Genomic DNA, 13,302 nt, shown 5'->3' with positions numbered 1-13,302 from the left:
CCGGAAGCATGAAGGGTTAACAGGTACTGTCATTTTTCAGTGCGATCCTCCGGTAGGTTAGTTCTTGTTATGTTTAACGGCCTCAATGCCTTACCGTACGGGTTCGGCTACGTGGGATCAGAAACAAAAAGCAAAATATTGCTATTTTCAAAATTTGCATATGTCACCGAGCACAATTATTTAAATGGTAAAAAAGCCTTCCCTACTGTAGTGACCGTCGGAAGGGAACGGCGATTTTCAGATCAATTGTAAACGTAGCACTCTCACTCTATATGCGTTCCAGCTCACAGTTCTAACTCAACTGGCCCATTTATTTTTATTCAACGCTTATTCATTCGTTAGTACATGATACTTCCCTCTCTTTTCCTTTCTATCTACCTGTGTCTCTCTACATATCCCTCCTAATCCCTACACCTACAACAAAATATACCAGGTACGGATAGACAAAACAAAACACAAAGGGTTATGTAAGGCACTTTTGCTCTGGATTCATTGACTTGGGCCAACCAACGAAGGTAGGCCATATCCTATGATCACATTGCAATCCGTACCTCTACGATTTCACCATAAAGAGTTGGATTGCAGAAAGAAGTTCAGGTAACGATCCGTCGATAAAGGGCAAAGCACGCCTTTTGAAAAGCATCGTTTGGGATATTACAAACCTCGTAGGTAGCAAAAGTGTCTCATTACCTCATTACCTTTACTCATACCTGCCACATTTTCAACACACATACAACTACAGCAGATACATACTTATACTGAAAAAAAATTCGGTAAAAGTCAGTACCAATTGGGAGCTCTTACAGCATTGACCGTGGACAGCAGGCGGTACACACAAGTAGAAACAAATTACAAGTAGTTCTTTACTGATTTAGTGAAGTTCTGGTCCAGCAAGTGGTTACAAGCGAGCAGTTTTTAAAGGTATTGCACAGCAAGGCCCGGTTCACTCGACTTCCTCTGAGTTCTAGATGGATTTGCTGATAAATAAGCTCGACATCCTGCAGAAAAAGTTAAGCAAATTAGAACAGAATCAAGGAAACAGTGAAAACGTTCGTCTAGAAAGCCTGCCAGCACTGCAACCTAGTACAAACATCGAGGATTCTGTTATGGCCAGTGACTTCGGCCATAAGCAAGACGAAATGGAACACTCTACGATGGCAAGCTTGCGCAGTAAGCTGGACGAAATGGAGCGCGGGATCAAGGCGCGTGACGAAAAGCTGATCTGTTTGGAGAAACAACTCGAGGACATCGAGCGGAGCCAAAGTACGAAAGAGAATATTCAGCAAGACTACTTGCAAGGAACGAGTTCTACAGCCAAGATGACCAAACACTACCTGCGTAGAAAGGTGGAAAGAATGGAACAAGCATTAATTGCAAAAGAAGAAAGAGATTTGAAACTTCAACAAAAATTTGTCGAATTCGAAAAAACTATGAAAGCTAGAGACGATAGTTTGCTGGAAATGGAAAGTGGAATAAAGACGAGGGGCAACATTCTGCTGGGTAAGCTGGTTGAATTCGAAAACAGCATGAAATCAAAAGCTTCACTGCCAAGAGAGGCGAAAATTATCTTTCTCCCGAAAAAAACGGTTTTTTTTCGCTTCAACACCGTTTTCAGGACGCTTACCATGACCGGGCTCTTTATGGTAGAGTACTCACACTGTCTCCTATCTAAATCACCTGCTAAAGGTTTTGGAATAAAAAAACAAGATTCTTAAATTAATATACAAAATAAACCCTCCTCCTATGTTCTGTTTGGTACACACATGTTTGGGGCGACATTCTGTTTGGTAAGCTGGTTGAGTTCGTAAACAGCATGAAAGCAAACGAAAATGCATTACAATAAGTGGTAAAGTCTATTAAAACAATAGAGACCCCTGCGAAAATCCGTGTGTCGGACGGTCCCTACAAATCATGCAAAAAAATGCCTCTGATGAAGTCCGGTGTATATGAAATCGAAATAGGTCCCAATGAAAATATATCTGTGAACAAATTACTGTGAACAAATTTATTTTGGAGGTGGTTGGATAGTGATTCAACAGCGATTCAACGGAGAGGTAGACTTTGACAGAGATTGTGCCGACTACCGTAAGGGATTCGGAAATCTCAGAGGGGAATTTTGGTTAGGACTAGAGTACATTTATAGGCTGACCTCAACCAAGAAATATGAATTATTAGTATAATGCGAGGATTTCAGTGGAAAACTTTACCATGCAAGATCAAAAATGTTCAAGATTGGTCAAGAAAAAGATTTGTACACACTGTGTCTCCGTGAAAACCACATGTAAAACCAGGAATACTACAACTTTTTAACATCCCCTATTAGGAATAATCAATTCCAAAAAGATTGATCGAATCACACAGCAGTCGTTTCTGTGTTCCTGATAAATAAAAAAAGCAAGCCAGGGGGGGTAATCTTTTGACCGGAGGCTGGTGATACTCTCGCAAGGAAAATGTTAATCTTAATGGTGCGTATAGAAAGGAGGGGATGCGTTGATCAGATTACGCTTTAGCTCATTTAAGAATACTTATACGTGAACTGAAATAATGAGTAATTAAAATTTGTTTAGTTCTCCAGTTAAAGAAACAGAACACTGGCAGATCGAATATTGTTCCCCCACTGTGTGCATATTCAAAAATAAAAATAAAGGCTCTTCATTGCAAAGTTTTGTAATTTGTTTCGTGTACTTACATAAGTGCATATACACATACACAGTGTACTTACATATAATACCAATGACAGGTCAGACCTAAAGAATTCGCGATATTATCACTATTTACCAATAAACGACCAGCACCAATAAAATAACAGCAAAAAAGTAAGTGGTTTCCACATTATATTGCGAAAAGTTGGACATTTTGGGCGGGACTTGGCAAATTCTTTTTAATTATTATTATATCGCAATACATAAACCTTTTCAAAGCAAATTGACTTTCTAGTTTGTGTTTATTATTTTAATATTAATGTTTAGATGTGCTTGTGATTTTACGATTTCTTTCAAAGCATTTTATGCATTAAAACCGTTTATCGACATCGTCAGATCAATACTCAATTTGAGCCTTTTTTTCGTTTTTTTCCAAAGTGTACAATCTTTTGCATAGAATAGCATCGAGAAAACTGACAGGTAAAGTCATTTTTGTCTCAGCAATCATGGTGACCTCAAATTGTTTATTTATTATCGCTCTCTGACCTACTGATTCATATTTCTTCGATCAGATTTATAATTCGGATGTATTGGAAACAACTTAGAAATTATTTGTCGATCTTTCATATTCCAAGTCTCCTAAACTCTTTATAATGAACCCTTTCAATCGTCACTCTGGTTTTGTCAGCTATGTCACAGAGAAAATTGGTATTCTGGATTCGACTAAAACCAATAGTCTGTTATCGTAAACCTTTTATTTTTGGAAACATGGTGGTTGAATTGATGAACTGGTTTCAAAATGGCAGGAGCACAAACGAGCATAGGATGACATTTTTCTGGTAGCGGGCATATTTAAACACACTTCGCTTATTTCTTTCAAGTATATGCTTTTATTTGCTTTTAATTGCCACGAAGCGACCGTAAACATAGTAAGCGGCATAGTTTACTAGAAGAATTCATAATTCAATTCGTTGTGAGTATGTAGTTTTACATTCCAATTCTATAAATCCACCAAACAACGAACGGTATGAATCTAAATTATTTTCATGGTGGTCGAACAGAACTTGAGTGATTGTAAATACAGAGATGAAAACTAGCGCATGCCAGAAATAGTTTTGCACGTTCAATTGAATTACACACGAAACGTACGATGGTGTGCCGAATAAACCCCAACTGATTCAGTTCCTTTATGACCCTTGTTTCATCCGAATATTTCGCCTCCGAACATTCGCCTAGCGCACCAGGCTATGAAATTTCTAGTGATGATGACCTATCGAATTCGTAAGAGATTGCTTTATCAGCATCCAACATGATTGTGCTTTGCGAAGCTAGACAAGGCAAGTGCCGGCACTTCTTTACTTTTGGTAACAAAAACAAAAACACAGTGACATTGCAATCAAACTGAAAGTCAGAAAACGGTGAAAATCATAGTAGAAAGAAGAAACAAAAAATCATAACCTTCGATTATAAAGTCATCAAGAGCAACGTCCATTGAACATACGTCTATCTGGTTTCATAAATATGTAGGAACCCGTTTTAAGGCTTCTGATGATGATGATGATTTCCATCGATAATTTATGTGTATTTTTACGATTTCTTCCACAAAGCACACATCAACCACATTCGCCGAGTTGCCGGAGTTGATCACGTAGGGCTGGGAGCCGGCTATGATGGTATAAATTTGTAAGTATTTCCAATTATGATCAATGTTTTAACGCTTCAGTTTCACATAAATCAAAAAAATCTATTAGTAACAAACACTAGTTTTATAAATTCATGAAATTAATTATAGAGTATGAAAGATAATTTTATTATTTCGAATGATAACAATATAGTCATGTGCACTAACACATCAAATCACATTTTTAAGATTGTGTTTTGACTTCTTACTTCAAACAATCACAACCCGGAGATGGTAGATACTAGCAATATTTTTAACTGATTTTTGTATTCGAATGTTAATTTACTGCGCGAAACATCATTCTGGAAAAAATCATTGCACGACCATCATCTTTCAAGGAACGCCAATGGAGTGACTTCCAATCATCGGTAGTATTTGCATACGGCCCATTGAGATTAGATTCACTACAAGCATTGTACCACCAAGCCCCACCAGTTGCCTCGGCACAATTTCGCTTAACTGAAGCATCGTTATCACTATCCTTGGTGCTGAACTTCATGCCTTGATGGTAAAACAACGAATCTCCTGCTGTTCCTTTATAGCCTCCAATCTTGAGGCTATACTTGTCGCTTTCACTTCCGATCTTAAATTCCTTATACCTTTCGTAGCCGTAATTTCCCTTGTAGTCTCGTACTTCTATCATCAGCTCATTCCTCCGGACCGAAGTCAGCTCATGCAGATTCTCCAAGCCTAACCAAAACTCGCCGTCAAGGTCTCCAAAACCCTCGCGGTATTCACTCCAATTCCGGAAGAAATCAACTTCGCCATTGAAGCGATGCTGAAAAACTGTCCAACCACCGCCGAAAGCCTTCTGTTCACAATAAACCTGCACAGTTAAAGATGAATCCGGGATTTTGATTTGGTATTTTGCGGACACATTAGTTGGTACTTCCTTGCAAGACCTGTAGGCAAGAATTCTTCTAGGTCTTGTCGCAGGAATCGAAGGTGTAGATACAAGAATTTCAGGTTCATTTTTGATCAACTTTGTTTGAATGCCGATGGTCTGCTCGGCTTCGGCTTGCAGTCCGTTAAAGCTTATATTCTGAATGCTATTGTTAAATCCGACCAGAACCGGAAGATCGTTCTTCTTCTCAATAGTTTTGTTTCTCAATACACCTATTTGATCGTGAAAACTGGCTTTCATTCCCTTCAAAGTCTGTAAAATTTCCTGCAAAGTATCATTCTTTGACTGCACGGTTTCCTCCAAAGCCGTCAGCTTAGCTTGTAGAGTTTGTTCTGTCATTTTTACGACGTGCTGCAATTTCTACGAAAAAGTGTTGACGCATTAGTACTTTACTACCAGAATACCCACATCACAAGTAGATATATTACCTTCATCGAGCCCGTTGCCTCCATCATCGTATTATTTGCCTTCATGTTGGATTCAAGCTGAGTCAGCTTTCGTTGTAAAGAATCCTCTCTTTCCTTCATATTTCGTTTGACTTCCTGCAAAAAACATGCGGAAGGTGTTATTCTTCGATTTAGAAACATTTCGCACTGAATAATTTCATACAGCTAAAGCGCGTTCCAATGCGTCCAATTGGTGGTCCTGCAACTTTACATGTTGTTCGATATTCTGTAAGCTGGCTAGCAGAATGTCGACTTTAGTCATGACTGATCCTAACCCTAATTCATCTGCTGCAGAAGAGTGAAAAGCTAAGGCTATGCTGTAATACAGTAACAGGTCAAACACACGGCACTTCATTGTCTAGCAAGGGAACGACAAAATGCCTTCACTGTTAGAACACCCAACGATCGATCACTACGAACACCTAATGTTCGTGTCTGGGACTCGGTACTATTCCGAGCGTTTTGAAGAACAGTTGAATAGCTCAGGAGATGATAACAAGCGTTTAACTCCGGTAGTGTTGGTGCGAACTGTGAATTAACCCTTAAGACAACATGATCAGATAGTAAGGCAATTTATTTGGTTAGTTATGTTTCGAAAATCGATCCCACCAATCGTTGATTAATATTGCTTTAAGGCTCTCCATGTTTTGTATGAATTTTAATGGGTATTCAATAGATGACCGTTACAAAAATGCCCCGCTCTTCCATTATCAGTTGACGTTGGGTTCTTTAAAGCTGACATCTTCATTTTTAACGACTGTATTTACAAATTCTCTGATAAACTTATTATCATCAGCAAAGAACTAAAATAATACCAATAAATAATTGTGGGTAGAATATTTAAACTGTTTGCGAGATTGTAACGGCAATTCCCTGATCAGTGTGTTGGTGCGTGTTTCTCGCGCCGTATGGTCAAACATTGAGGCTAATGAGACGAAAAACCTGTATTTTATTGATAAGCACCAAGCAATCATGCAACAAAATCGACCCGCATTCAAAAAACTAAACTTAGTGTCTTTAGTTCAATCCAGAAAAGTAGAAAAAAGAAAATAATTTCTTTAATTAATTAAAAAAGGATTTGAGATTATTATACGTGAGTATTATTTTTACGTTACGCGTGATCATTTTTCATAAAATATTTGTTCTAAAAGATTGCTAATTTACAATTTGTAAAAGCTTCCTTAGGATTTATGAGTCATGGGTTACAAGATCCAAAACGTCACCGAATTTTGAACTGCTGGTGAAAAATATTTTTGACCACTGCAAAACAACTCAAAAACTAAAATTATACAATTATGAAAGTATTAATTATGTTTAATACTTTCTTTTTCTTTTCTCTTTAAAACCGTGAACGGCCATCTAAAGACGATCCATAAATCTTATTTCATTCTCGTTTCATTCTCAAACTCATCCAACCCATCCCCCGGCGACCGGAGCAGCACCCCGAAAGACCTGGAGGACGTCTCGAGCTATCCGCGCCTGTTTGCCGAACTGCTCGGCGACGGCTGGACGATCGATGAGCTGGAAAAGCTGGCCGGCCGCAATCTGCTGCGGGTGTTCGAGGACGTCGAGAAGGTGCGGGACAAGCAGCGACTTGCGGGGGTGCGACCGTACGAGGACATTCCACCGGTCGTTCGACCCGAGGAGCACATGAACTGCACGACGAATAGTTAATGGACCACCGAGGAGGTCAAAGTGGCATCACTCGACAGCGAGGGTAACAGCGAGACGCTCGAGGCTTGATTGGCTCCATCTGGTTTCCCTTTGACCGAAAAGAGGGGGTTTTGACAATGGAACGGTGAAACAACTTGCCACAAGAACCACGAATGTGGAAAATGATCGGTGCTAACGCATGCTGCCAAAAAAAGCACCATTCGAGGGCACAAAAAACCTCATAACCTGATAGTATTAAGCGAAAATGAAATGCCTTTTGGAAGTCGAACGATTTTTGTCACACAATCATCAATCGCATGTCGAAAGAAAAAAAAGAAAGAAATAAAGTAAAATTATATTCGAAGAGCAGAAAAATTTTTTCCCTCTTAGAGAGTAATAGTGTGATAGTTATTACTTTTTAGTTGATTGTAAACTGTTGTAAATTTTATATAGTTTTCACACACAGGTACACACATCTATTGAAAAGCTCTTGGCGTAAAGTATAAGTGAATGTAGATACAATACTTTCGTGACCTCTGTTCATATTAACCGTTGTTTGGACTACATAAAGCTGATGCCAGACTCGAGATTTCTAGCGCGTGTTTGTTCTGTCTCCTTAAGTAACACCATTGTGGCATGAGTAAACCATATTTTCTCCTATCCGGTACCAAAACTGTTTGTTTGTTAAATATTGTTATTACGAATCTAAATTTCCATTTCAATACTTACCGTATACCGTATTACAACAACATTGAGAAACCATTATTAAGCTGCTAATTGTATTCAAATATTCAACAACTTCACGAAACATCATTCTTATAAATGCCATTGAGCGCCGATCAGTTTTTAAGTAATGCCAATTAAGTGATTTCCAATCAACGGTTATGTTTGCATACGGACCGTTGAAATTCGCTTCGCTACAATCCAGGTACCACCAGGCCCCACGCATTACCTCCGCACAATGATACTTGTCAGTCAGATCATTATCGCTATCCTTGGTGCTGAATTTCATGTCTTTGTGAAGCACCATTGTATCACCAACCGTTCCATTATACTCGCCTAATGCAATACTATATTTGTCACTTTCACTGCGGATCGAAAATTGATCGTAGTAAGCAAAGCCATGGTTGCCTTCGTAATCTCGTAGTTCTATAATCAGCTCATTCCTCCGGACCGAAGTCAGCTCATGCAGATACTCCAAGCCTAACCAAAACTCGCCGTCGAGGTCTCCGAAACCCTCGCGGTATTCACTCCAATTCCGGAAGAAATCAATCTTGCCATTGAAGCGATACTGAAAAACTGTCCAACCACCGCCGAAAGCCTCCTGTTCACAATAAACCTGAATTATTTGACCTGAATTTGGGAGTTTAATTTGGTATTTTCCGGGCTTGGTTGGTACTTCCCTGCATGACCTATAAGGTAGAATAATGTCAGCCGTTGTAGCAGGTCTCAAAGGGTGCAATGCAATATTAGTTTCGTTTTTGATAAATGCTGTTTGGGTGTTGTTGATCTGTTCGGCTATGGCTTGAATCTCCTTGAGGGTTATATGTTGAGCACTATCACGAGGTTCGATCTTCATTGCAAACTCATTTATCTTTTCAATGGGTTTGTTCATCCATTCATCTTGTTGATCTCGATTCATCTGGAACACCTCCTGCAAGATACTATCGTTTGTTTGCACTGTTTTCTCCAACGACGTCAATTTATCCTGTTGAGATTCGTCTTTGACTTTCAAGATCCGTTTTGCTTCCTACAAACAAAATTATCTTACATTAATTCCATTCTTCAAGTATAGCACCATCTATTTGCTGATCCCTACATCTCACCTTAATCGAAAGTTGCACTTCCTGCAAAGTGTAATCTTTTGCCGTCATGTTGTTTTCAAGCTCAATCAGCTTTCGTTCCAGCGCGTCTTCTCTTTCCTCAACATCGCGTTGCAGTTTCTGTAAGAAACATACGAAAGCTCGAGGTTTGTTTAAACAAGCATTGAATAATGTCTTACAGTTAAAGCGCGTTCCAATGTGTCCAGTCTGCGGTCCTGGCCACAACCATCTTGTAACTTCATATTTTGCTCGATGTTCTGTAAGCTGGCTTGCATAGTTTCAAGTTTACCCACGATCGCCTCTAAACCTAATCCATCTGCAGCAGAAAAAGGTTGAGCTAAGCAAAGCACACTGATATACAACAACACGGTAAACACACGATATTCCATCGTGAAGCCAGGGAACAACTAAACGCTTTCACTGGCACATTTACTCATAACGTCTAATCAACGTGTGATGGGATCGATCAAGAACTGCATGAGCATATTTTTCAATACACTTATGGTCATAAGAGCAGAACTGAGGTGTACTTATGGCTAGGTTTATTGGCTTGTTAAAACTACCTTCTTGGAAGATGCCATTGTTGGTCGAGGGGCAAGCTTCCCCAGTCATACTTTACGAGCTATGTTGTGATCCAATGCTAACTGATCATCAGTAACTGAGTATCATTTGAAGCTCAAGTTTGTTACTGTACTGTTTGGAAATTATTTATTAACAGGTGGTTCTAAACTGTACACCAGCCGTGTGCAGCTGTGGTCGATCCAGAAGCATAGCAAAGTAAAACACCGAAACCAAGCTGATAAGCACAATTACATAATCAGTGTACTGCTTCGCGATTCTTACGAAGTACGGTAAAATCTTGTCGAATGTGTCCGGAGCGGGCCAATGTGGCAATAACTATGCGTTGTCGTGTTTGAGATAAGAAACAAAGCCAGCGGACAGGGGAACAAATTGGATTGCAGCGGGCAATTTCTTAGTCATAGAAGTCAATGTAATCAATTCTCCCATTCCTTTCAATTGCGTATTTTTTTCTATTAATTTAAAAACTATCCGTTTTGTAATCCATTTCTGTCCTTGATATTCACTAAGAAAAGTAAAATATCTGACAAAACATAGCTTCTCGAAAGCTGATAGTTGAAGGTTCGAAGGTTCAAATTGAAATTTGTTAAACATATCGTTACATTCAGTCAATTTAAGTTGCTTCGGAACTGGAAAATGAGAAGCCGTACTTAGAAGCAAATATAGTATAAAATAACATGTGCATGGATTCCTTGCTTTCGAGTGCAGCTTGGATGATTTTCGTCGAAAAACCAAAAACCTCTTGGTTCAAATACCATAAACTAAATGCTCCGAACTGGCGGACTCATGCACGTTCCTTTTTTCATTTGAATCTACTCTTGCTCGGTGTTCATGCATTTACAAATGGTATGGTTCTTATTCTCCCACCGACCTTCTGTAAACCATTGCACGGTGGTTTCACCAATTCCTTTCGAGTCAATTTATTTAACCTACAACAGCTCTTCTTGCCTTTAGGACACTCGCCTCCTCAAACTGCCAGATTCCGCAAAACAAGAACCTGAAGCCGAAGCCAACCTCACATTGCTGCACAAAACTAAAACAGTGTGTTGCATTCCATGACTGATACCTAAACCAAAATTGAAAGGGGATGAAACAACTGTGGAAAGAAAGAAGAACGAATCTTTCCACATAAGAGTTAACCATTTTCTTCTCGATTAAATTTAGCCTCCATCTCCACACTTTTGCTCCACAATTTGTGTATAGGAATGCTCTATTCTACCACCCCGGGGTATCCGAGATTATAAGACCACCCGACTCACGGGGAGTCAGTTAGATAAATGTGTGCTGTGACCTCCTTCAGCATTGTAAACCGCGTACAACTTCCGTTTAATGTTACCGCTCGTTAGCTCAAATGTAATTTTAATTAGTTTTATTGCTTATAAGCCCGAATGTTTTACGACTGGCAATGAACTGGTACGTTGACATTGGTCCAGCATTTGTACTACGCTGAAAACAGGATGAAGAATATGGAATAGATTTCGTTTATGGTCAAAATTATTTACCTCTCACTGCAGAGGCGGATCAATCTATTCCGGGGCCCCAAGCGGTAGGGTAATCGGGGCACTGCAGATATTTCCATTGCCCTACATGTTTCTATACCATTGAACAAAGTTGAACTTGTTTGATTGTGGTTTGTAATCAATTGTATATATTTGCAGTATTGTCATGTCTGCGGTTGTTATGTTTTTCCATAGATATCAATTGATCGATATAGGAAATATCAGGAGAAAAATTTAAATTATTACTAAAATATAAAGCCGCGTTAGTGTTTTTATTCCTTTTCCTTTATTTGCTTGTTGATATGTAACTCTTCATATTCAACTAAGGAATCTTAAATTTTTTTGAATAGTTTTCTAAGATCTGAATCTTTCTGTTCAATGTGGTCGGCATCCAAGTCCCTAACCGAGACGTCATGATAATTTTCTATTGATAACTACTCTTTATAATACTTTTCTCAATATAATTTCATTCTTTTCTTCCCTTTTTTATCAAACTAGGTAAAACGGCCCGGTTACACGGCCCAGTTACGGGACCCAGTTACAAGAGCCGGTAACAGTGCCCGTTTACAGGGCCCGTTTACAGGGCCAGGTTACAGTGCCCGGTTACAGGGCCCTTTTACAGCGCCCGTTTACAGGACCCGTTGACTGGCCCTGGTTAAAGGGCCCGATAACACGGCCAATTTACATGGCCCGGTTATAGTGCCCGTTTTTTCTTTTTCTTCTTCTTGGCATAACGACCTCTTGGTCATGCCTGGATGTCATGTCATGATCATGTGGATAGTCAGTCCTCTCGTACAGGGGAGGGTCCGGCCTCGGTTGGGATTCGAACCCACGCCGTCGAGGTGGTGAGCCCCGGCGCTCATGGGCCGATTTTCTAACCGGCGCTACCGCTCGGCTGTCGCGGACCCCCTTTGGTCGTATTCATTCTTTGCAAAATTCTATTTAACCTGGAATATCATTAAATAAATTGTCATTATCGGTCATTAAATAAATTTCAAATTTAGGCATTTTATTAACAATGATTTTGCTTCCTGAATTGTCCCTTTTCCCTGTTTTTCATTTTCAGCAGTAACTATTTTATTTAACGCTTCCTTGATTTGCTGAAATCCAGCTTTGAATGCTGCTATTATTTTTGTGATCCACATTGCCCTTGGGGCCCCCAGGCAGCGCGAGCCCCCCCCCCTCGCGGCCGCTTAGTCCGCTTACCGTTAGACCCACTGCTGCCTCAGTGCTAAGCCTGCCTGGACGCTGTTCTTACGAGGCTTATAGAAACCCGACGGTTTAAAAGGGTTTCGGTTCCATACTGAACCCTTAAAGATGTATCAGTGTAGATACTGAGCCCAACCGTATGGACATAGCTGTGCCATTCGGACAGTTTTTTTAATGTTCCGTGTAGCAAGTCACTCAGTTTCTAATGCAAAGTATGTAATTACGGTCGACTGTTTTCAAATAAACTCCTGAGTGGATTCCGCTTTCCATAATCTAACATGCGGTTTAATGTTGCTCAGTGTGTTACTATTGCATCGATGCTCTCCATTGAATTCTTATTGAGCAAAACCTGTACAGAATGCAATCCATTAATGCGAACCTAATCGTCTTTTGACTACAAGTAAAATATCGTTCTTCTCAAGCTTTACTCACACAAGTAGTACCAAAAAGAAAATTCATTTAACCTTGTCGTTGACTGTTCGTTCGACTACGTCTTTAAATTGCCCCATCAAGACATGGTTTTAAGGAAAAACTCCCAGCACACATCCGGCCGCAGGAAACGTGTTTCATTGAACGAGGTGAAAAATTCAAGCAAGTACATACAAACTTAGAAACAAATGGTGCGAAAGATGGAGCTCGAAATCCATTTACGTTCCACAGCATAAATTCTTCTCGAGTCTGTCGTCGCCCAAACCACGACTGAATGCCAAGCTAAGCTGATGGACACGAAAACACCTGCAGCGAGAACCAATGAAGAAATGGAGGCAGAAAAATATTCAAATAACTTTTCGCCATCCCTATCGTCACCATCATTTGTACGGAGCTGTTTGGGAGTTTCGGGCGGTCTTTATACGGTTGTCAGTGGT

At 39.8% G+C, this 13,302-nt stretch overlaps 1 protein-coding gene across 1 annotated transcript in view; it reads left to right on the top strand.

Moving 5' to 3' along the window:
• The window catches only part of LOC131288031 (uncharacterized), a 29,517-nt gene extending 22,170 nt beyond the window's left edge, over positions 1–7,347 (top strand). Inside the window, exons 10-11 of the mRNA XM_058317131.1 lie at positions 4,250–4,325; positions 7,113–7,347. Coding sequence (XP_058173114.1) covers positions 4,250–4,325; positions 7,113–7,347 — 311 coding nt within the window. The remainder of the gene's footprint in view (positions 1–4,249; positions 4,326–7,112) is intronic.
• Positions 7,348–13,302: the final 5,955 nt, after the last annotated feature.

The sequence above is a fragment of the Anopheles ziemanni genome, chromosome 2 (assembly GCF_943734765.1).
Source record: "Anopheles ziemanni chromosome 2, idAnoZiCoDA_A2_x.2, whole genome shotgun sequence".
Lineage (NCBI taxonomy): Eukaryota > Metazoa > Arthropoda > Insecta > Diptera > Culicidae > Anopheles > Anopheles ziemanni.
This window is presented reverse-complemented; position numbering and strand designations above follow the sequence as displayed.